General features: G+C 42.9%; 1 protein-coding gene and 1 pseudogene across 6 annotated transcripts in view; one reads left to right on the forward strand and one right to left on the reverse strand.

The window, feature by feature from the left end:
• TOP6BL (TOP6B like initiator of meiotic double strand breaks) overlaps nt 1–25,047 on the forward strand; it is a 98,658-nt gene continuing 73,611 nt past the window's right edge. For 3 of the 6 annotated variants that reach the window (XM_055354585.2, XM_055354586.2, XM_063710705.1), the window contains exons 1-3: nt 1–197; nt 3,627–3,765; nt 14,345–14,398. In XM_055354585.2, the coding sequence (XP_055210560.1) occupies nt 33–197; nt 3,627–3,765; nt 14,345–14,398 (358 nt within the window). In that variant the 5' untranslated portion in view covers nt 1–32. Of the gene's footprint in view, nt 299–3,626; nt 3,770–11,646; nt 11,799–14,344; nt 14,399–25,047 lie in introns of all 6 variants that reach the window. The other 3 variants (XM_063710708.1, XM_063710706.1, XM_063710707.1) reach the window with 3 other exon arrangements.
• On the reverse strand, nt 16,441–17,671 carry LOC101126472 (complement component 1 Q subcomponent-binding protein, mitochondrial-like; annotated as a pseudogene).

Below are 25,047 nucleotides of genomic sequence, written 5' to 3' on the forward strand. Positions count from 1 at the left end.
GTGCGCGCGCGCAGGCTCGCGCGCGGGAAGGGATGGGCTCGCGCTGCCGGGCGTGGGCGTGGACTCGGGCGTGGGCACTGGCGGAGTTCCAAGCCCGGGCTGAGGAGGGGGCGGCGGCCGCGGGCGGGTACCCTTCGACTGGGCGTTGCCGCTGTTCCCTGCGCGGCATGGAGGGGACGGCCGTGGCCGTGTTCGAGGTGATGCTGGGAAGGGAGAGAAAGCGGAGGACACTTTCTGAGGAGACGGGCTTTGTGAGGAGACCGCGAAGTTTGGGCAGAGGGGTCGGGCGTCGCCTAAGGTGAAGGATGAAGGTTCGGGAATCGAGGCCCGTCTCCCACGGGGAAGCGAGGAAGTAGGAGCAGATGAGGGCTCTCGCTCGCGGGGTACTCTGTGGGGGAACGACGCCCTTTCTCCAGCCGACGGCTCAGAAAGCTGCGGCGTTTGCCGAGCACCGGCGGACACCCAGGGGCAGAGCCTGACGCAGCCTCGGAGGTGCCTGCCGGAGCCCAGCGCCTTCCATGCACCGGGTGCTGGGAGGGGGCGCGGAAAGAAGGAAAGGAAAGGGGCAAGCCCTGGCGTTGCGGGGTGGCTTGGGGATCGGGGCGCCAGGACAGAGGCAAGGAGGGACCCAGTGCAGACTGGGAGCGAGGGAGAGTTTTTTTTAGGCCCCGGTGCAGGTGCAGGTGCAGGTTTCTGGGTTCGGAGCAGCTGGACGTGAAAGGGCGAGGTTCAGAGGCCACACCTGTGCTCGGGGAGCTGCTCTGGAAGACGGCACTGAGCACCTGGCGCTGGCCACGCCCCGTGTGCTCATTTCATTACCCACTTTCACGGCCCGTACCCAATGGGACGTTGAGCTGCTGTTTGTGAGGGGTACTGGGCAGGTGACAGAAGCACAGACTCTAAGGGCACCTGAGAGAGTACCCCCGGGCGTCCTGCCTGTTTGTTGTCATCAAAGAAGGCGGCGGGATTCCATTTTACAAATAACTGAACCTAGGCTAGAACCCAGGGCGCTGACTCATAGGCCAGTGTTCTTTTCCCAATTGCGCTGTCATACCGACAGGAGAATATCTTTAGGGTTTGTTTGTTTGTTTGTTTGTTTTTTGAGACGGAGTCTCGCTCTTTCGCCCAGGCTGGAGTGCAGTGGCGTGATCCCGGCTCACCGCAGTCTCCGCCTCCCGGGTTCAAGGGATTCTCCTGTCTCAGCCTCCCGAGTAGCTGGGATTACAGGCGCACGCCGCTACACCTCGCTCATTTTTGTATTTGTAGTAGAGACAGGTTTTCACCATGTTGGCCAGGCTGGTCTTGAACTTCTGACCTCAAGTGATCTGCCCGCCTCCGCCTCCCAAAGTGCTGGGACCGGCGTGAGCCACCGTGCCCGGCCCAATATGGGAATATCGTAACAGAGGACGTGTGAAGGAAGAGTTAGATTCTACACGTACCTGGAAACCATTCTTGTTAACTGGTACAAATGAGGATCTTAGTTCCCAGATCTTGCCTTTAAAAAGGGGGTAATAATTTTCCTTGTGTTGCCTCCCCTGTAAAAGTGAGAATCTGTTTGCATGAATAATAATGGGAGTTGGCCGGGCGCGGTGGGTAGCCTGTATTCTCAGCACTTTGGGAGGCCGAGGCGGGCAGATCACTTGAGATCAGGAGTTCAAGACCAGCCTGGCCAACATGAGGAAACTCCGTCTCTGCAAAAAATACAAAAATTAGCGGTGGCTCACGCCTGTAATCCCAGCACTTTGGGAGGCCGAGGCAGGCGGATCACCTGAGGTCGGGAGTTCAAGACCGGCCTGATCAAAATGGAGAAACTCCGTCACTACTAAAAATACAAAATTAGCTAGGTGTGGGGCTGAGGCAGGAAAATCGCTTGAACCCAGGGGGCGGAGGTTGCAGTGAGCTGAGGTCGCACCATTGCACTCCAGCCTGGACTACAAGAGCAAAACTCCATCTCAAAAAAAAAAAAAATTAGGGTGTGGTGGCAGGCAGCTGCACTTCCAGCTACCTGGGAGGCTGAGGTGGGAGGATCACCTGAGCCCGGGAGGTTGAGGCTGCAGTGAACCATGATGATGCCATCACTGCACTCCAGCCTGGGAGTCAGAGTGAGACTTTGTCCCCTCTCTCCCCCCAAAAATAAATGAAATATATTTTATTTTCAATTTGTCTCGAATAAATGTGTGTTGTTTTTTTTTTTTCTTTTTGAAACGGAGTGTTGCTCTGTTGCCCAGGCTGGAGCGCAGTGACCCAATCTTGGCTCACTGTGGCCTCCACCTCCCGAGTTCAAGCAATTCTCCTGCCTCAGCCTCCTAAGTAGCTGGGGCTACAGGCGCACACCACCACACCCCGCTAATTTTTGTATTTTTAGTAGAGATGGGGTTTCACCATATTGGCCAGGCTGATCTTGAACTCCTGACCTCAGGTGATCCACCGCCTCAACCTCCCAAAGTGCTGGGATTACAGGCGTGAGCTACCACACCCGGTCGATTAAATGTTTTACCCAGACATCTTGGAGTCCTGTTCAACTTAAAATATTGTGTGTAGTCTTTACTGCATTAGAACTTAGAAATAATAGCTAATATCTGTTAAGCATTTGCTATTTGCCAAGTACTGTGTTAAGCATTTTGCACATATTTTAATTTAAATTTTTTTTTTTTTTTTAGTAGAGATGGGGCCTCACTATGTTGTCCAGGGCTCAAGCGATTCTCCCACCTTGGCCTCCCAAAGTGCTGGGATTACAGGCATGAGCCACTGCGCTCAGCCTTGCACGTATTATTTGTTTACTTTCAGCAGCAGCCCTATGTGGTAGTTTTATCCCCATTTTAATAGATGAGGAATCTGTGGTTTGGAGAGATTAAGTAATTTGCCCAAGGTCACATGCTAGAATTTGGCACATCAGGGATTCAAATCCAGGTGTGGAGTGCAGTGGCCTGATCAGGGCTCACTTCAGCCTCAATCTTCTGGGCTCAAGAGATCCTCCTGCCTCAGCCTCCCCAGTGGCTGAGACTACAGGCACACACCACCATGCTGGGCTAATTTTTGTTGTTGTTAGTAGAGATAAGGTCTCGGTATGTTGTCCAGGCTGATCTCAAACTGTTGAGCTCAAGTGATCCTCTCACCTCGGCCTCCCAAAGTGCTGGGATTGCAGGCATAAGCTACCGCGCAGGGCAGCATTAGCACTCTTAAATAGTATTCTGACCCTCAAAAGTGTTGATTTAATGAAAGATCAAGATGATTCATAACCAGATGCCACTCTTATTCATAGTCTTCATGTTCGCTTTTATTTGGGGCAGGAAAAAAGAAACAAGAAAAACAAACTCCCACTTAATTTTTCCCTAATTATTATTTCCAGATGAATTTATCTTCTGAATAAAGGCATTTATTGTCTCAATTTCCTGTCTTACTGGGCATTATGTTGAATTTCACTGACTCTTTTCTTCTGTCACTCTCCTAGCTATTTATTTTGTTTAGACACAATACTCTGAACAAACCTAAATCTGACATTTTAGAAGCAATAATACAATTTTTGGGGGGAAATTAGAGTTACTAATTTAACTGGGTCATAGAGATATATTATTACTGTGATTTCTAAAGAAGATTATGTTTTCTTTGAATTGTGCTCTTTTCAGATTTTGAGATTTTTAATAATTCACTGGAAGTGTGACATAGATGTATCAAAGGGAGCATTGCTAGAAGGGCAGCTAGTGATTTCCATAGAAGGATTAAATTCTAAGCACCAGGCAAATGCTCTTCATTGTGTAACAACTAGTAAGTACAGAAAGAAAAAATATATTCTATCTCTTTTGTCATGGTTTATGTCATAGCTTATTTAAAAATTTCAATTAGAATCTTTTATCATGTTATTCCAGGATTGTTCCATAATTATAAAATGAAATGATTATGTAATAAGTGTCTGGTGGTAGATTTACAAATGTATCATACAGGAAAGGTGAGTAGTTGAATGACTCTTACCATAGATTATTTATTTTACTGGTTTAAGTTAAAATTGCTCAGAAACAATCTTATTTTTCTATTGATTTTAATCTACTTTGTCACAGCTAAATTATATTACATTGAGCTTTACCTACTTTTTTTTTCCCAAGTCTAAATTTTGGCAGTAGCAAAAAAAAAAAAGGAAAAATGATGAATGGTGCATACTTCAATAATCATGGCCTGTGCTTAGTTTGAAAATATCTCTTCCGTTTGGCTTTCATGCTTCTATCATTTTTGCCTGTTGTCTTGAAGGAAACCTGATGCAGTGAGTGGCTCTGAAGCATGAATTTTCTTAAACTTGAAGTTCAGTTAGCTTTTTGTGGGTGTGGGGTGTGTGTGTGTGTGTGTGTGTGTGTGTGTGTGTGTGTGTGTGTGTGTGTGTGTGTGTGTGTAGGTTTATTGAAGGGTACTTTGGATTGAAGTTGCCCCTTCAGGCTTAGAGAAGTCACTTGGGCACCAAGTTGAGATTGGATAGTAAACTAGGCTTTACAAGACATTTGCTTACCTGAACAGGAATGACCTGTCTTGTCTTTGTGTATTAATATTAAACATCTTCAAGAGCAGTATGACAGGTTGGTTTGCTCTTACTCTGCATGAACTGCACTCTGACTGGCAGGGTTCCCACCACTCTTGAGAGAAATACTTGGATACGTGTCTAGGGTGATGGCTGGCCTGTGTGTGGTTGTAATAGTCTAATCCAATAAACTCTGGCCAGGGTAGCAAGGTTGATTTAATTCAAAGCAAAGGACTTCAGCCACAGTAGTTTTTGGCAAGAAACTCGATTCTGCATTTTGAGCCTGATGAACTTCTTTAGCCCACCTAGAATAGGGGGCATTTCTCTTCTCTTTATTGTCTCTGAGCTTTAAGTAATTATGGTTATAATTATTTATTTATTTATTTAGAGATGGAGTCTCACTCTGTCGCCCAGGCTAGAGTGGCGCAATCTGGGTTCACTGCAACCTCTGCCTCCTGGGTTCAAGCAGTTCTGCCTCAGCCTCCTGAGTAGCTGAGATTACAGGCGGCTGCCACCATCCCTGGCTAATTTTTTTTGTGTGTGTATTTTTAATAGAGATGGAGGTTTCACCATGTTGGCCAGGCTGGTCTCAAACTCCTGACCTCAAGTGATAGTGATCCACCTGCCTCTGCCTCCCAAAGGGCTGGGATTACAAACATGAGCTACCGCACCCAGCCTATGTTTATATATTTTTTTTGGTAGGAAACATGATGATACATGCTTGATAAAAAACATTACAGAAACATATATTGCGGAGAGTGAGACTTTCTACATATCTCACGCCTTTGAGATGATTATTAACATTGAGTATATATTCTAGATTTTCCTTTTTCCCCCTGCTTGCCAAGGATAATCTGTCTTCTAGATTTTTCTATGCCTATGTTCATAGTTATCAATATCCATTTTTTAGAACTAGAACTATACTATACATATGACTGTGCTATGTACCAGTACTTTGTGGGCAGCATTTCATGTTAGCATAAGGGATCTATTTCTTTTTTTTTGTAAAAAAATGTACACTTATTTAGTTTTAGTTTTTGTCAGTAACACACACATATGGTTTTGGCTGGGTGTAGTGGCTCATGCCTGTAACACCAGCACTTTGGGAGTCTGAGGTGGGCAGATCACATGAGGTCAGGGGTTCGAGATCAGCTGTCCAAAATGGCGAAACCCTGTCTCTACTAAAAATATAAAAATTAGCGGGTTGTAGTGGCACACACCTGTAATCCCAGCTACTCAGGAGGCTGAGGCATGAGAATCACTTGAACCTGGGAGGACAGAGGTTGCAGTGAGCCAAGATCGCACCACTGCACTCCAGCCTGGGTGACAGAGTGAGACTCCATCTCAAAACAAACAAACAAAAAACCCGACAGTACCCTGCATGCTTCCCCCATCTCTCCCTTCCCATCTTTCTCCCTCCTAGAGGCTAATACTTTTAACTCTATTAATTGATTATTTAATATTTATCTTTGATCTAAGTAACATGTTTGTGTTGTTGTATCTTTTTTCCCCCCCCAAATATGGTCTCACTCTGTCACCCAGGCTGGAGTGCAGTGGCACAATCATAGCTCACTGTAACCTTAAATGCCTGGGCTCAAATGATCCTCCTAACTCAGCCTCCTGAGTAGCTAGGACTACAGGCATGTGCTACCATGCCTGGTTGTTTTATTTTTGTATTTTTGTAGAGACAGGGTCTCTTGCTATGTTGCCCAGGCTGGTCTGAAACCCCTGGGCTCAAGCAGTCCTCTCACTTTGGCCTCCCAAAGTGCTGGGATTGCAGGTGTTAGCCACCACGCCTGGCCAAGATGTTATTTATTTATTTATTAATTTAGAGACAGGGTCTTACTCTGTCACCCAGGCTGGACTGCAGTGGTGCAATCACTGCTCACTGCAGCCTTGACCCCCTGAGCTCAGGTGATCCTCCCACCTCAGCCTCCTGAGTAGCTGGGACTACAGGCATGTGCTACCATGCCTGACTAATTTTTGTTTTGTTTTGTTTTTGTTTTTTGAGGCAGAGTCTCACTCTGTCGCCAGGTTGGAGTGCAGTGGCGCCAGGATCTCGGCTGGTTGCAACCTCTGCCTCGCAGATTCAAGTGATTCTCCTTTCTCAGCCTCCCAAGTAGCTAGGACCACAGGTGTGCACCACCACGCCCAGCTAATTTTTGTATTTTTAGTAGAGACCAGGTTTCACTACGTTGGCCAGGATGGTCTCGATCTCTTGACCTTGTGATCCACCCACCTCAGCCTCCCAAATTGTTGGGATTACAGGCGTGAGCCACCATGCCTGGCTGACTAATTTTTTTTTTTTTTAATAGAGATGAGGTCTCCCTATGTTGCCCAGGCTGTTCTTGAAGTCCTGGACTCAAGCGATCCACCTGCCTCAGCCTCCCAAACTGCTCAAATTATAAGCATGAGCCATTGTGCTCAGCCCTAAATTGTTATATCTTAATTTTCGTTTTTATAGGCATTTATTGATTTTCCACCATAGAGGATGATAGCTCTCTTTAATATCTTCACCTCTACCATGTGTCTTTCTTTTAATATAGTTATAATTTTCCAACCACGTAGATCAATATTTACTCATCATGACCCTAAAATGCAGTTTAGCCATATAGAAAACTATGATTACTTTTCTTTATAATTTCCCTTCAGTTAATACTTATTTTAATTTATTTTCTGTTTTTATTATCTAGTCAACTCGCAAACTTCCAGCATTTGTCTAAATCTACTCAGTATATTCCAGTACATCAGATAATATATCAGTTTCATCCTCCTGAAAAACTCTTTTCCGGTGTATCCTGACCTGCTCTAATTTTGACGTGATGCTTTCTGTATCTGGTGCACAGCTGTTATCTTGGAATCTTCCCTTCATCATTATTCAGAGTGTTTCTGTAGTTTTTCTCTTGCATTGGATTTTGTGCTTCCTGAATCCCTCTCTCTTTTTTTTTTTTTTTCTTGGCTTACTCCTTGCTTTGATGGATCTCAGGCTCCAGTAGCTTCCTTGGAAAGAGTATTTGGAAGGTAAATTTCTTGAGACCTTACATCTCTGAAAACATCTCCACGTATACCTAATTGATAGTTTGGCCATATAGGATTCTAAGCCAGAATTCATTTTTCCTTCAGAATTTTGATGACATTGCAGCATTATTTTCTAACTTAAGGTGTTGCTATTGAAAAATCTAAAAATCTTTCTGATTACTCTGTATGTGACCTGTTTTTTCTTTTTTCTTCCCCTCTGTGTAAGCTTTCATTTTTATTTTTTTGAGATGGAGTTTCACTCTGTCACCCAGGGTGGAGTGTAGTGGCGTGATCTCGACTCACTGCAACCTCCGCCTCCCGGGTTCAAGTGATTCTCCTGCCTCAGCCTCCTGAGTAGCTGGGATTACAGGCGTTACACCACCATGCCTGGCTAATTTTTGTATTTTTCATAGAGATAGGGTTTCATCATGTTGGCCCGGCTGGTCTCGAACTCCTGACCTCAAGCGATCCACCCACCTCAGCCTCCCAAAGTGCTGCGATTACAAGCATGAGCCACCGTTCCCGGCCTCTCTGTAAGCTTTTAGAATCTTCTCTTTATCCTTGTATTAATTACAGTAAATAAGGGTAGGTGCTATAACAAACCCTAAAATCTCAGTGGCTTGGCCAGGCGCGGTGGCTCACGCCTATAATGCTAGCACTTTGGGAGGCTGAGGCCAGCGGATTGCCTGAGCTCAGGAGTTTGAGACCAGCCTGGGCGACACGGTGAAACCCCATCTCTACTAAAATACAAAAAATTAGCCAGGTGTGGCAGCATGCGGCTGTAGTCCTAGCTACTCCGGAGGCTGAGGCAGGAGAATTGCTTGAACCTGGGAGGCGGAGGTTGCAGTGAGCCAAGATCACGCCACTGCATTCCACCCTGGGTGACAGAGTGAGACTCCGTCTCCAAAAATATATATATATATCAGTGGCTTAACACATAAAATGTTTAGTTTTCTTGTATTTCACAGTCAGATGAATGTGTGTGTATGCAGGCAAGCAGGCAAGTATTTTGTTTTATGCTATCTCTGTCTTGCGGGTGTATCCTTCTCTAAGTCCTCTAAGTTCTCTCCAGCTAAGGATGGGGAAAGAGAGCAGAGCTTATAAATGGAAGACTTTTATGGGGTAGGCTCTGGAATTGGTATATTACTGCTGCTCACGTTCTGTTGGCCAGGACTTAGTCTTTTTTTTTTTTTTTTTTTGACACAGAGTCTCACTCTGTCACCCAGGCTGGAGTGCAGTGGCGTGATCTCTGCTCACTGCAAGCTCCACCCCCTGGGTTCACGCCATTCTCCTGCCTCAGCCTCCTGAGTAGCTGGGACTATAGGTGCCTGCCACCACGCCCGGCTAATTTTTTGTATTTTTAGTAGAGACGGGGTTTCACCGTGTTAGCCAGGATGGTCTCTATCTCCTGACCTCGTGATCCAGCTGCCTTGGCCTCCCAAAGTGCTGGGATTACAGGCGTGAGCCACCGCGCCCAGCCATGTTTTTATGTTTTTTAAGACAGAGTCTCATTCTGTTGCCCAGGCTGGAATGCAGTGGCATGATCTCGGCTCACTGCAACCTCCACCTCCCAGGTTCAAGCAATTCTCCTGCCTCAGCCTCCTCAGTAGCTGGGATTACAGGTGTCTGCCACCACACCCAGCTAATTTTTATATTTTTAGTAGAGACAGAGTTTCACCATGTTGGCTAGGCTGGTCTCGAACTCCTGACATCAGGTGATACGCCCAGCTCAGCCTCCCAAAGTGCTGGGATTACAGGCATGAGCCACCACGCCTGGCCAACCAGGACTTAGTCTTATTGCCACAGCCCTGCAGTTGCAAGGAAGACTGAAAAACGTAGTCAAATTATGTGTTCAGGAAGAAGGAGAATGGGGTATTTGTTTGCGCGCACCAGCAGTCTCTGCTGTGGTCTCCATTGTCACAGTGATGCACCTGGGTGTGGGTGTGTTTTCAAACACTGTGCTCAGCACTCAGCAAGACTTTTAAACCTGGAAACCCTTGTCCTTTGGTTCAGGGAGATTTTCCCTTGCATTCTCTTTTTTTTTCCCCCTTTCTGGAACTTCTATTATTTAGATATTAGACTTCCTAGACTGGTTCTTTTTCCTTTTTAAAATCGTTTCTCTCATAATTTTTATCTCTTCTACTTTCTAGGCATTATCTTTTTGAGTATATAAAGATTTTTTTAAAGTTTTCTTTTCTCCACCTGGTTCTTGTTTCCCTTGTATTGCTTTTCTTAGTCTGGTGTCTGTTTTCATGTTAGAAGCTTTCTTCAAATATCTTAAAATTACTGGTTGCTCATTTTTAAGAGTTAGAGACTATAAAGCTGATTTGAAATTTTAGCATCACTAAAAGGTGATCTAATTGGGCTTTTAACTGGGGAACTTTCTCTTCTCTTCAATATCAATATCTTTAGGTCTTTACTCTTGGAATGACCAGATCTTTCAGTCTCTTACCAAGTGGGTAAAAGCCAGACTTGATTCTGGGAATGAGAGAGAAAAGGGGGTATTGGGTATCTCAGCATTCAGGGGTTCTGTTCACTAACTCCACTTGTTTTTAGTACAATTTTGATTCTCATCCCAAAGATTGACACCTTGACCATTTTGAAGTATCTTCTCCCCAATCCACACCAAAGTTAGGGAGGAGCCAGTCCCTTGAATGCTGAGTGGAGGAGGGAATCTAAAGATTTATTTAAATTCATTTTTCAACAGACTCTCCTTAATTTATCTTCTACCTCACCCATACATTCAGAGGTTCCTGATACTGCCATGCCTGAGTGTTTTGCAATTTTATTATATAAATCAGGTTGTTTCTTGGCCTTCCCTGTCCCCTTATAGTTAGATTACTCAGGTCTCCTAAATCCTTTCCTACTAGTCGTTCTGCTTTGTAGTTTCTAGATTTTTTTTTTTTTGATATAGAGTCTCACTCTGTCGCCCAGGCTGGAGGTGCAGTGGTGTGATATCAGCTCACTTCAACCTCTGCCTCCTGGGTTCAAGAGGTTCTCCTGCCTCAGCCTCCTGAGTAGCTGGGCCTACAGGTGTGTGCCACCATGCCTGGCTAATTTTTGTATTTTTAGTAGAAACGGGGTTTCACTATGTTGGCCAGGCTGGTGTCGAACTCCTAACCTCAGGTGATCCACCTGCCTTGGTCTCCCAAAGTGCTGGGATTACAGGCATGAGCCACTGTGCCTAGCCTGTAGTGTCTAGATTTTTATTACAATCATGTTTGTCTCTTGTTTTCCATCCTTGTGGGTTTGTGCCCTTATAAATCTCTTTTCTGTTATTTTATTGAGGTTTCAGGAAGGAATGAAAATAAACGTGTGTGTTCAATCGGCCATCTTTACCTGGAAGTGTGCAGTGGTATCTTTTAAGTTTGGTTTGAAATCTCTGCTCTCTAGGGCTTCTGTAACAAAGTACCACAAACTGGATGGCTTGAAACAAAATATATTTATTTTCTCACAGTTCTGGAGGCTAGAAGTCCAAAATCAAGGTCTTGGTATGGTTGGTTCGCTCTGGAGACTCAGAAATCTGTTCCATGCCTCTCTCCTAGCTTCTGGTGATTGCTGACAATCCTTGGTATTTCTTAGATTGTAGGTGTATCACTCCCTGCCTTCACATGGCATTCTCCTCTGTATTTCTCTATTTCTTCACATGGCCTTCTTATAAGTACACCAGTCATTGGACTCAGGAACACCCTAATCCAGTATGACCTTGTCTTAACTTGCTGGCATCTATTTCCAAATAAGGTCATATACACTGGGGCTAGTACTTAAAACTATCTTTTGGGGGACATAGTTCAACCCACAACAAACTAGCAAATTTGATATCTGAGATGATTCATCTATCAGAAGCCAAGAGATAACTAGTTTTTTCCATCAGTAATTATTGAAGGCTTTAACAAATATGATTTTCATGATGTTTCCCAAAATGTATGCCACAGAATATTTATATGAGTTATAAGAAAGGAGTTATGTAGTCATTTAAATTTGGGAAATGTTAGTTAAAATAAGTTTTTAAACTGTAGGTCTGTTCAGGACCTCTCATATGCCAGTGTGGACTATGAAACATACTGTTTGGGAAATGCTACATACAGTTAACCCCCTTCTCCCCGCCTTTTTTTTTCCTCAAGATGGAGTCTCGCTCTGTTACCCAGGCCGGAGTGCAGTGGCGCAGTCTCGGCTCACTGCAACCTCCACCTCCCAGGTTCAAGCGATTCTCGTGCCTCAGTCCGCCGAGTAGCTGGGATTACAGATGCCCACCACCATGCCTGGCTAATTATGGGTGAGGAGTGCTTCCACCTGCTCCACATCCTATCTAGCTCTCAATTTTCAGTTATATTTCCAATGCTTTTATATAAAAACGATAAAATTCTATCCTCCAGATGCAAAGATGACAGTAGAGACTTATCTATAAAATACATATTTTAAAGCAAGCATTCCCCCAAATCCCCTCTATAGAACAGAAGATTATCTTTTTAAAACAATGTAAACAAAATTTTTTTCTGAGATGGGGTCTTGCTCTGTGTTGCCAAGGGTGGAGTGCAGTGGTGCCATCACGGCTCACTACAACCTCTGTTTCCTGGGCTCAGCTGATCCTCCCACCTCAGCCTCCTGAATAGCTGGACTACAGGTGTGTGCCACCATGACCTGCTAATTTTTGTATTTTTTGTGGAGATGGGGTTTTGTGATATTACCCAGGCTGGTCTTGAATTCCTGAGCTCAAAATATCTACCCACCTCAGCCTCCCAAAGTGCTGGGATTACAGGTGTGAACCACCATGCCTGGCCATAAGATGGTCTTTATAAAGCGGGGGGGCGGTGGGGGGTGGGGGCGGGTGCAGGCACTGTGGCTCATGCCTGTAATCCCAGCACTTTGGGAGGCTGAGGCGGGTGGATTGCTTGAGGTCAGGAGTTCGAGACCAGCCCGCCCAACATAGTGAAACTTCGTCTCTACTAAAAATACAAAAATTACTTGGGCGCGGTGGCGTATGTCTATAATCCCAGCTACCCAGGAGGCTGAGGCAGGAGAATTGCATGAACCTGGGATGCGGAGGTTGCAGTGAGCCGAGATTGTGCCACTTCACTCCAGCCTGGGTGACAGACTCTGTCTCAGTGAAAAATAAAATAAAATAATAATGAAAAAGACTATCTTTTGTTAAATGTTCTGTGCTGCTTGGGCTTAGGCCTTTGGAAGTGTGTATCATTTATCCAGAATCACTTAAAATCTGGAAATCTAGAGTATTATTATCCAATAAAACTTTTTTGTGATGATGGAAATGTTCTCTATCTCCTGTTTAGCAGACTAGCCATTCGCCACATGTGACTATGGAGTGCTTGAAATGTGGCTAATGTGACTGAGGAACTAAAATTTTTTTTTTTTGAGACAGAGTTTCGCTCTTGTTCCCCAGGCTAGAGTGCAATGGTGCGATCTCGGCTCACTGCAACCTCTGCCTCCTGGGTTCAGGTGATTCTCCTGCCTCAGTCTCCCAAGTAGCTGGGATTACAGGTGCCTGCCACCATGCTCAGCTAATTTTTGTTATTTTTAGTAGAGACGGGATTTCACCATGTTGGCCAGGCTGGTCTTGAACTCCTGACCTCAGGTGATCCACCCACAGCCTCTCAAAGTGCTGGGATTACAGGTGTGAGCCACCATACCCGGCTGGAACTAAATTTCTAATTTAATTTAGCTAAATGTAAATAGCCACGTGTAGTTTCTGGCTACTGTACTGAACAGCAGTTTACAGAATGATGTTGCCTCTCACTCTGGTTCCGTGATTCTCAACCTTATTTCCCTGTCTGAAAGATGCACATTTTCTGAGGGATAGATATATTTCTATTGGTTCCTATGGCAATGATTCTTAGATTCTGAACTATGAGGTCACGTTTCTCTGGGGAAGGGCATATTCAATTTGAAAATAAAAAGCCTCTAGGTAGTTCTGATCTTTTTTGTCCCCTCGTTGGTGCCTGCTTCCTTATTCACTGTCTACCCTGAATAATTATTGCTCTAAAATTTCTAATATTTATAGTTAGAACCCTAGGTAAGAGAATTCTTACCTGATAGCCTGGTATTTTCTTTTTCTTTTTCTTTTTCTTTTTTTTCTTTTTTTTTTTTTTGAGACGGAGTCTCGCTCTGTCGCCCAGGCTGAAGTGCAGTGGCGCAATCTCAGCTCACTGCAAGCTCCGCCTCCCAGGTTCACGCCATTCTCCTGCCTCAGCCTCCTGAGTAGCTGGGACTGCAGGCACCCGCCACCACGCCTGGATAATTTTTTGTATTTTTTTTTAGTAGAGACGGGGTTTCACCGTGTTAGCCAGGATGGTCTCGAGCCCCTGACCTCGTGATCCGCCCACCTCGGCCTCCCAAAGTGCTGGGATTACAGGCGTGAGCCACCGCACCCGGCCGGTATTTTCTATTTAAGGGTAAAATTGGTTAGAAGAAGAGCCAAAGTTTTAATTGACTCGTATATTAGGATATGAGTTATTGACACGATATATTCTGATTACTATCTGCAATTTGCAGTCTTCACATAATCTTTTTCTGTCAAGTAGAGTATCATCCAAAGAGGCAGTCCTAGTGTTGATTGTGGGTGGATGTTGAATATAGGTGAAAAGACTTGCTATTTGGTTATCTCTAAGAAGGTATTTTTTCCCCAAAACAGTCATTGTACCATTATAGTATTTCTTTGATGTTTCCATTTTTACCAAACTCATTAGTAGTGGTCACTTTTTAAATGTTCTGGGTCTGTAAGCAGTTTTTTAGACTCTCATTTGATTCTTTCAATAGAATGCATTTACTTATTTGTGATATTTCTTTGTATTCTGTTTCTTACAGTTGCTTCTGCAGGAAGCCTTTTTGGTGGCATGGTCCTCAAGAAGTTCCTAAAAGGTAAAGAATTACCTAACTTCCATGAGACTGAATATCTTCCCGACAATTAATTTGATATTTTCTGAAACAAATTTATAATGAAAGAAAGAGCTGACAGATTTATAAATAAAAATACAGGATGCCCACTTAAATTTGAATTTCAGATAAATAATAATTTTTTTAACATAAGTATGTCTCATGCAGTACTTTATCCTACATTTTATCTGGCTTCTGATTAAAAGATGATCTATTAATATAAAACTGTGTAGAATTGACAAGATACCTAGATCACTGTAGCTTTTCTGTATATTCTCTATACAACTTTAGGCAAAATTTTCCCAGATGTAAAATAAAAATTTTAGTAGGTATTTGTTTCTATCTACTTCAAAGAAATAATGTGTGGAGAATGCTTTTACTGTAAATGATTGGCTAGCAGTAATAATGTTTTCCACATTATATGCCAGAGTTGGTACGGTTTAGGAGTTTTTGCTGACCTTAGTTTTAAGAATTTATTTATCTATTGAGACAGAGTCTCACTCTGTCACCCAGGCTGGAGTGCAGTGGTGCGATCTTGGCTCACTGCAACCTCTGCCTCCTGGGTTCAAGCAATTCTCCTGCCTCAGCCTTCTGAGTAGCTGGGACTACAGTTGCATGCTGCCACACCCAGCTAATTTTTTGTATCTTAGTAGAGATGGGGTTTCACCATGTTGCCATGCTGGTCTCAAACTTCTGAGCTCAGGCAATCTGCCTGCCTTGGCCTCCCAAAATGCTGGATTACAGGTGTGAGCCACTGTGCCTGGCAGAATTTCTTTTTATTTTTTTGGACTTAAGAATACTCTACAAGCCAAAGGCTATAACATTTATTTTAAGGAGGCCAAAATGACCTTAGAACTCTTACGCTTTCATTTTTATTTCTTATGGTTGTTTGCTACATAAGTATTATCCATTGTCCTATTTTTTCCTAATGAATTGTTAATTTACAAATTTTACAAAATAACTTTTTAAAATAAACTTTCCCAGACTAAATCTGGAATATTAATAGATTTTTAAAAGCTTATATCTGTCCTTGCTTTAAGAAAATATACTGTAGCCGGGCCCAGTGGCTCATGCCTGTAATCCCAGCACTTTGGGAGGCCAAGGCAGGCAGATCACCTAGGTCAGGAGTTCAAGACTGGTCAACATGGTGAAACCCCATCTCTACTAAAAATACAAAAATTAGCCAGGCATGGTGGTGCATGCCTATCTATAGTCCTAGCTACTTGGTGGGGCTGAGGCAGGAGAATCCCTTGAACCCAGGATGCAGAGGCTGCAGTGAGCCAAGATCATACCATTGCACTCCAGCCTGGGTGACAGAGTGAGAGACTCTGTCTCAAAAAAAAAAAAAAAGAAAACATACTGTGTATTAAAATGGCAACAACTGGCCAGGCACAGTGGCTCATGCCTGTAATCCCAGCACTTTAGGAGGCCAAGGCAGGTGGATTGCTTGATCCAGTAGAACTTTTTGGAGTTCAAGACCAGCCTAGCACCATCACGAGACCCCATCTCTACAAAAAAAAAAAAAAAATTAGCCAGGGAAGGTGGTGCACACCTGTAGTCCCAGCTACTTAGGAGACTGAGGTGGGAAGATTGCTTGAGCCTGGGAGGTAAAGGCTGTAGTAAGCCGTGATCACACACCACTGCACTCCAGCGTGGGTGACAGCAAGACTTGGTCACAGACAAACAAACAAAAAAAGGGAACAACCAAAAAGCTACATTGGAAAGGTATAATGTTATAAAATAAATGTTTCTGAAATGTATTACCATTTTTTTAATGACAAATTTTCTTCGTGCTTTGTAAAATGCAAATCAATTAAAATTTGAATTTATACCCAAATTTATAGCAACTCAATTATTACTTAAAGCACCTTTTTTTTTTTTTTGGAGGAGATAAACCCATTTTATTGTCTATCATGTTATACAAAAATCTAGAAATAATAGATTTGTATAGAAAACAACGATAGGCCGGGCGCGGTGGCTCACGCCTGTAATCCCAGCACTTTGGGAGGCTGAAGTGGGCGGATCATGAGGTCAGGAGATTGAGACCATCCTGGCTAACACGGTGAAACCCCATCTCTACTAAAAATACAAAAAATTAGCCGGGCGTGGTGGCGGGCGCCTGTAGTCCCAGCTACTCCAGAGGCTGAGGCAGGAGAATGGGGTGAACCCGGGAGGCGGAGCTTGCAGTGAGCCGAGATTGCGCCACTGCACTCCAGCCTGGGCGACAGAGCGAGAGACTCCGTCTCAAAAAAAAAGGAAAAAGAAAAAAGTGATAATAAATGAGGGTACAAAACATAGAATTTAAATTTGGTATTTTTTCTCCATGATATTAGGATGATAATCATTTCAAAGCACATGTCTAGCTTCATAGTAGGATTTGTTCACTGGCCAAAGCCTGCCATAAAACTATGGCTTTCAGTGTCTGTCTGCTCTACTGGCTCTTGACAAAACTTTTGAGGTCTTCAAGAAAAGTAATGTACGCCTGGTGCTCCGGGGCTGTGCTGAGCTCCACCAACTCATCTGCAAAAATGTTGTCCACCCCTTGGTCCGCAAGGAAATCCATTAGGTGGTCATATAAGGCCCAGTCCAGGGAATCTGTGTTGAGTGTATAGTTGGTATCCTTGCATTCAAACTCGCTGGTGGACCAAAAGCTAACTTCCCTGATAGAGAAGATGTCACTCAGCCTCCTCTTCTTGTCCAGCTTCATCCTCTGGATAATGACAGTCCAGCACAAGGGCCTTCTTGCCATCATTCTTTATAACTTCAACCATGAAATGGGGAGTTGATATCAATTCAGGGTCTTCAACTTTCTGCCCTTGCGAGGGTTCCTCCTCACCATCAAATGTTGGTGGGATGCTGTTGTTAATATTGAAAATGACAGTGATTTTTCCCCCCAGCAACTTTCCGCACTAATTTAGCTTCTGTCCCATTCAGTTCCAGCTCCCAAACTCCAGACATCTTAGGAAGGGTTTTATGCTTCTGGATTTTCCTTTCCTCCTTAATTTCATCACTCAGGATATCAGTAAAAGCTTTGTCTCCTTCGCACGCCACACCCACAGCCGCAGGTGCAGGGCCCGCGAGGCCGCAGGGGGCCCGGCCGCGGAACCCGCGCGCAAACTGAGCAGCCTGAAGGGCCGGGCGCATAGCCGGGGCGCCGGCTGCAGGAGCTGCCGGAAAGGCGGGGCGGGCCCCGGCGGTGTGGAAGCCGGCGACGCAGAAGCCCAGCGTATGGGGCACTCAGCGCAGCAGTGGCAGCATGGCGGAGAGGACTGCGAACATGTGCGGATGCAAAGGACAACCCAGGCCTAGGTACCCAGAGTACCCTTTTTTTTTTGTTTGTTTCTTTGAGACGGAGTCTCGCTCTGTCGCCCAGGCTAGAGAGCAGTGGCGAGATCTTGGTTCACAGCAACCTTCCGCCTCCTGGGTTCAAGCGATTCTCCTGCCTCAACCTCCTGAGTAGCTGGGATTACAGGTGCGCACCACCACGCCCAGCTAATTTTTGCATTTTTAGTAGAGACGGGGTTTCACCATGTTGGTCAGGCTGGCCTCGAACTCCTGATCTCGTGATCCGCCTGCCTCGGCCTGCCAAAGTGCTGGGATTACAGGCGTGAGCCACCGCGCCCGGCCAGTACCTTTCTTTATCTTGGTCATATCAAAGAAAACAAACTATTTTTACAACTCAGTTACAAGATGAATACTCTAAAGACACAAATATATAGGAAACAATTCTACCTTTTGAAACTTCTTTTCTGAAGTAATTTTTAGTTGAAGAATGGAGACAGGCCAGCTGAAGTGTCTCACACCTATAATGCCAGCACTTCGGGAGGACAAGATGGAAGGGTTGCTTGAGCCCAGTAGTTAGAGACTAGCCTGGGCAATATATTGAGACCCCCATCTCTACAAATAAAGAAAATTAGCCAGGCATGGTGGGGCATACCTATAGTCCCAGCTACTCAGGAGGCTGAGGCAGAATTGCCTGTGTCCAGGCATTTGAGGCTGCAGTGAGCTATGATCATGCCACTGTGCTCCAGCCTGGGTGACAGAGTAAGACTGTTTTTAAAATAAAAAAGAATGAGGACTTAAAAGTGCTTGTTGCTAAATGAAGTGATCAGATGTATTCCCCTTTTCCTTTGTAAATTGTCTTGGCCCTCTGAATCTACCTTCCAACTGTCTGTATCCTTGGATATTTTACAGACTTCGGCTTTTGCTCTGTGACCCTAATTTTGTTTAGGTTCTACTTGGTGTGAGCACATTAATGTTTTTTGTTTTGTTTTATTTTGAGCACATTTAAAAACTAATTGTGGAGGAAAAGTAATAAAAAATGAGACTTTAAACATTATTATTATTATTATTAGAGATGAGGTCTCACTATGTTGCCCAGGCTGGTCCTGAACTCCTGGGCTCAAGCAGTCCTCCCACCTCGGCCTCCCAAAATGCTGGGATTACAGGCATGAGCCACTGCACCTGTCCTATTATTATTTTTGAGACAGGGCCTTGCTCTATCACCCAGACTGGGGTGCAATGGTGTGATCATGGCTCACTGCAGCCCCAAGCTCCTGGACTTGAGCCATCCTCCAGCCTCAGCCTCTTGAGTAGCTAGGGTCACATGTGCACACCTCCATGCCCAGTTACTTTTTAAATTTTTTCTAAAGATGGGATCTCACTTTGATGCCCTGGCTGGTCTCAAACTCCTGGTTGGTCTCAAGCTGTCATGCAACAGCCTCCCAAAACGTAGGGATTACAAGTGTGAGCCACCTTGCCCAGCCAAGATTTTTATTTTAGCTCCAGAACATTCTGTGAGCATTTGGTAAGAATGTTCTCCCTTTAGTATTAATCACAATGATAATTTACTGAGCATTTACTATGCATTAGGCCTTGTGCTCCACTTAAAGGTAGTTATAGTAGTGAACAAGACAGATTTGGTTTCTCCCTTTATACCCCTAGTGAAGATATCTTAATTACTCTATTCTATTGCCTCTTTAAGCCTATGCCTAGAAGAAAGGGAATATCAGCTATTGTCCTGAAGAGTTTGCTCTGATTCTGAGACTTTTGGGAGATCTGAATCCAAGTTCAAGAATCATGGGCTGACTGCTTCAAACACATCTAATTATTTATAAGTTTTTCCTTGTTCTTCATTTTTGAATTATTGTCTTTGGGTTGATGCAGAGAAGGGAAAGATCATTCCTAGTGGCCCTGCTCCAGTTAATATCTGTGAAATTGCTTTGAAAGAAGTGAAAATCAGCCGGGCGCGGTGGCTCACGCCTGTAATCCCAGCACTTTGGGAGGCCTAGGCGGGCGGATCATGAAGTCAGGAGTTTTAGACCAGCCTGGTCAACATAGTGAAACCCCGTCTCTACTAAAAATACAAAAAAAAAAAAATTAGCTGGGGGTGGTAGTGAGCACCTGTAATCCCAGCTACTTGGGAGGCTGAGGCAGGAGAATCGCTTGAACCTGGGAGGCGGAGGTTGCAGTAGGCTGAGGTCATGCCACTGCACTCCAGCTCGGGCGACAATGCGAGACTCCATCTCCAAAAAAAAAAAAGAAGTGAAAATCTGGCCAAGCATGGTGGCTCCGACTAAAATCCCAGCACTGTGGGAGACTGAGGTAGACAGATTGCTCGAGCCTTGGGCAGCATGATGAAACCCCATCTCTACAAAAAAATAAAAAAATCAGCCAGGCATGTGAAAATCAGCTGGGCGTGCCTGGGGTCCCAGCTACTAGGGGGCTGAGGCAGAGATCCATTTGAGCCCAGGAGGTCAAGTCTGCAGTGAGCTGTGATTGCGCCACTGCGCTACAGCCTTGGTGACAGAGTGAGATCTTGTCTCCAAAAAAAAAAAAAAAAAAAAAAAGCTATATAAATGGAGTATATTATTAGCACTAGGGAGGAGATAGGAACATTCCTTGCAAAATAAACCCACACTTAATATGCTTGTACAAGGAGTAGTCAGATCATATATAAGGCTACTTATTTGACTAATATTTGTGAAAGTGCTTTGAAAAAAGTGAAAAGCCGTGTAACTACAAGAGAATAGTTTTATTATCATTGTTACTCTTAGGGAGTATCATTTATGGGTTATCATTTATGGAATAACCACATACTCAAGCCAATACAAACTCTAGACAATTTTTGTCATGGTGACTTACTTTTAATTTAACTGTTACTTTAAAAACTCAAAGCAATTTCATTTAATCCTTATTGTGATAAAGTGTGAGTGGCTAACTCTTCGTACAAAGAGGAAGTACTGCACATCAAGTACATAATTAAAATTGAATCATTTGCTCATGGTCAATCACATTTAGTAGCCAACTGCAGCCTAAGTCTTCTCTCCAGCTGTTAGGGCTCTTAATATTAACCTCCACTCAATAATGCTAGTTATTCTTTTTGTTTGTTTGTTTGTTTTTGAGATGGAGTCTCACTCTTGTCACCCAGACTGGAGTGCAGTGGCGTGATCTTGGCTCACTGCAACCTCTGCCTCCTAGGTTCAAGAAATTCTCCTGCCTCAGCCTCCCAAGTAGCTGGGATTACATGCGCCTGCCACCACGGCCAGCTAATTTTTATATTTTTAGTAGAGATGGGGTTTCACCATGTTGGCCAGGCCTGTCTCGAACTCCTTACCTCAGGTGATCCACCTACCTCGGCCTCCCAAAGTGCTGGGATTACAGGCGTAAGCTACCGTGCCTGGCCTAGTTATTCTTACTAATTAGTAACAAAAATTACTCAGTGAACCTCACAAAGGAAATTGGTGAAGACTAAGACAGGAATCACTTAGCTCCCTGGTTTATGCACCATTAATTATGCCTTTTTTACTATTATTATTTAGAATTTCTGACACTATTAAGCTAATAGCAAACTGCTTTAAATTGGTCCATTTACTGATCTTTACACTGTTTAGTTAGCTTCATCAGGGAGTCTCTGGCAGCTGGATTCATTACTCATCAGTTTTCTAGATGCTAAAAAATTATGTATCTATACAAAGTTAATATGTCTGTAAATTCAGTTTAACTCTGTTGTTTTCTTCATTATTTGGCTGATTTCTCTCAGTGTCTAAAACAAGTGGTCTGACCCTTCTTTAGGGGAGCTGAACTGTTGAAGAACTATCAGCTTTAGTTTCCTTTACTCTTCAATCTATTCTACCAGGGTTGTATCAAGGTACTTTTTTCTCTGGATCTGGAATACTTTAGATCAATTCCTGTACCAAATAGGCTCATATTTCTAGGTATTTTATTTATGCTGGATTAATAAACAATGACCATTGTAATCTCCCTACTCACCTACTTCTCTACTGGTTTATTTTCTCTTTTTTCCCCTTTCTTCTCTGGTCCCTAACTATTTATACTTTTATTCAGTAAACTTTTATTGTAACATCTACCTTGCCACAAAGAAGTCACAGGAAGTAGAGGCAGCTCTGCAAATAAAATGCAGTGTGATTAGTGCTGTAATGGAGCTGTAAGTTGAAAGAGCTTCTCTCATAACCCAGAGGATATTCCCCAAAGTTCAGTCACCAATGTGCTTTTCTTCCCTTCATTATTCTGCATCATTATTCTACATTCAATTCAGACAGCTTTTCTACTTTCAAGACTTTAACATTAACTATGCTGATGAGACTTATTTTTCCGCCTCTTGATCACTGACATGTCTCCTAAACTCCAATGGAATAGCTTTGAATGTCAATTAGACTATTGCATTTGAGTTTTCCTCTGAAATATCCTGTGTAACATGTCTAACATGGGGTTCAGTTTCTTGAAATGAACTTATTGTGTAATGTCTGCATTCCTTTCAGTGATATTGATATACTCATAATTCTCCAGCGTTAAAAATCTTGGTTTTTATGGTGGGGAGGGGTTTCTCCTTTTTTGTTTCCTCATTATGTAATTGATTTTTCGTTAATTCTGCCTTTATAATATAAAATTCTTATTAATTTAAACATAGCTTACATTCTTCCCTTAATGATTCCTTATTTATTATTATATTAGGTCTAAGTACTTCAGACCAGAGTTAAGGCCTTCTCTCAAGAGGATAATCCCCTCTACTTTGCAGAATAATGCCTATTAAGATAGATAAGTTCTTATGTGTTTAAAAAATTGTCACTACATCATGTTAAATGTGTGCTACTGTCTGCATTGAATACTTATCTACTTAGGTATAATTCCATTTATATATTCATTTATGTGTATACTTATCCATTTATATAGAACTATTTCTATCATAAATGTCTGTTAGTGAAACATGATTGTTTCAGTTTGTCCTATTTGCTCAGCTCTGCTTCCTATTATGTCCTTATTCAAGTGAGGAAAGGAAAGTGGATGGAGGAATATGAAAAAAAATCCATGTTTATAGATCTTTATTTTGCTGCTTTTTCCTCTTTCTTCTATTCATATTATTTTTATTTTTGTCTTTTTAAAATAGCTTCTCATTTCCATGTTTATTGACATAACTTAGCTCTTTATACAGTATGGCCAGTTATTTTAAAAAGATGTGCAAGTGTTTTTCTCAAATAACATTTACAGCCTTCTTTTTTCTTCATAAGACTAGATAAGAATACCAGTCCTTGTAAACAGGGAGGACTGCTTTGCTGTTGATACATGGTTACATGGCTATGATAGTTCAGTTTTTGCCTCTTCCCTATATGCTACCCTTTTGGTGTCAGGGAAACTTTTTTGTTGTTCATTGTTTTGTTTTTTGGAGGCAGGGTCTTGCTCTGTTTCCCAGGCTGAAGTGCAGTGGCATGACCACAGCTCATTGCAGCCTTGACCTCTTAGGCTCAAGGGATCCTCCCATTTATAGCCTTCTGAGTAACTGGGACCACAGGTGTGTACCACCATGCCCAGCTAGTTATTTTATTTTTTGTAGAGATGAGATCTCGCCGTGTTGCCCAAGCTGGTTTTAAACTCCTGGGCTCAAGCGATCCTTCCACCTTGGCCTCTCAAAGTGTAAGGATTACAAGTGTGAGCCTCCATGCCCGGCCTGTTTATTTTCAAGTTTACTTTTGTCCTCTTTGTTAATTTGTTTGGAAAGAAAGTGAGGAGTGGTGCTTTTCATGGGTTAGAGAGATTGACAGGTCCAGACTTGCTCAACATTGAGTAAGAAACTCACAATGGTGAACTCTTGAATGTCTGACGTAATCAAGTTGTTTTTTTTTTAAGTCTGAGATTCTTGTATTCAAGAATAAAAATCTATTATAATTTTATATCTTACAAAATCAACAACTCTAAGGGTCAGAATTTATCTAACGCTTTTTCCCCCAGGAGCTCATTTTGTAGACATGATCTCATTCATTCTTGAGGAGCAGTCAGACATAAGTGTTATCATCATCTCTGTTTCAGAGATGAGAAAACTGAGACTTAGCCTCATATACTAAGAAGGGAAACGTTTGTAGACTCATAGGTTGCTGGTTATCCATTAAACTGTGAGAGACTACACTTAATTTTAAGCTTTTGATACATTCTAAACAGACTCTTGTTGCCAAATTTACCTAACGCTTGGTAAAATTTTATAAAGGTTGGCTGAAGATCAAGACACGCTAAAACAGATTTTTGTTTTTTGTTTTGTTTTTTTTGCTTCCTTAATATTTCTTTACTCTTTTCCTTGTTACATTTATCTAATTGCACTTCACTATTGAGAACATGTTCAAGATTTGATGTGACAGAAGGGGATGGAAAGGACAGAAGTGGTTTTTACCAACCCTGACATATTCCTTTTCCTTTTGAACTTGGATAGATAAAACAGGAGGAAAAGGGTAGCTCTTATTATTAGAGATCCTGGGAGCTGGCTCATTCTCTGGCTGAGTGGTACATAACTGCTTTTATTCAGCAGCCCATGAGAGCTAACCTGCCTTGTACCTGGCTGGCTTAAAATGCTTGAACTGTTACAATTCCTCATGGAGTAATCAGCTGGGCACTTACTGTGCCAACTCTGTCCTTCTGGGTTACCACACATCTTTCATCTTCTCAGCTGGGAACACAAGGAGAGTTGTCTCCCTATAGTGGTATAGTGGAATTTGGCTGGAATGGGAAGAGGGGATATTGTATTTTTTCTTGAGTAGACTTTATGGCTAGCCATTTAATACATTCTGAAAAATGGTCAGATGACATCACATAGAAAAATTACCTCAAAATGGATCAAAGAACTAAAACTATAAAACTCTTAGAAAAGAAAGAAAGGTTTAAATCTTCATGACCTTGGATTAGGCAATGTTTTCTTGGATATGACATTTAAAGCACAAGCGACGAAAGGAAAAGTAGAGAAATTGGATTTAATCAGTATTAAAAACTCTTATGCTTCAAAAGATGATACTAAGAAAGTGAAAAGATCAGTTATACCTAAAAAAAAAAAAAAGCTGGAAAATGAAGGTCTCTAGTTCCAAAACTCAGAAAAAAAAGGTGAATAAATAATCCACAGATAAGAAAAGTCTAGTATCCAGTGTACATATAGAACTTATACAACAACAATTAAAGGACAAATAGCAAAATTCATATGGTAAAGCCCCAACCCCCAGTGTGATAGTATTTGGAGATGGGGCCTTTGGGAGGTAAGTGGGGTTAGATTAGATCATGAGGGTTGGGCCTTCATGAGATTAGCAGTTTTATTTATTTATTTATTTATTTATTTATTTATTTATTTATTTATTAATTTT

The sequence above is a fragment of the Gorilla gorilla genome, chromosome 9 (genome assembly GCF_029281585.2).
Source record: "Gorilla gorilla gorilla isolate KB3781 chromosome 9, NHGRI_mGorGor1-v2.1_pri, whole genome shotgun sequence".
NCBI classification, from domain to species: domain Eukaryota; kingdom Metazoa; phylum Chordata; class Mammalia; order Primates; family Hominidae; genus Gorilla; species Gorilla gorilla.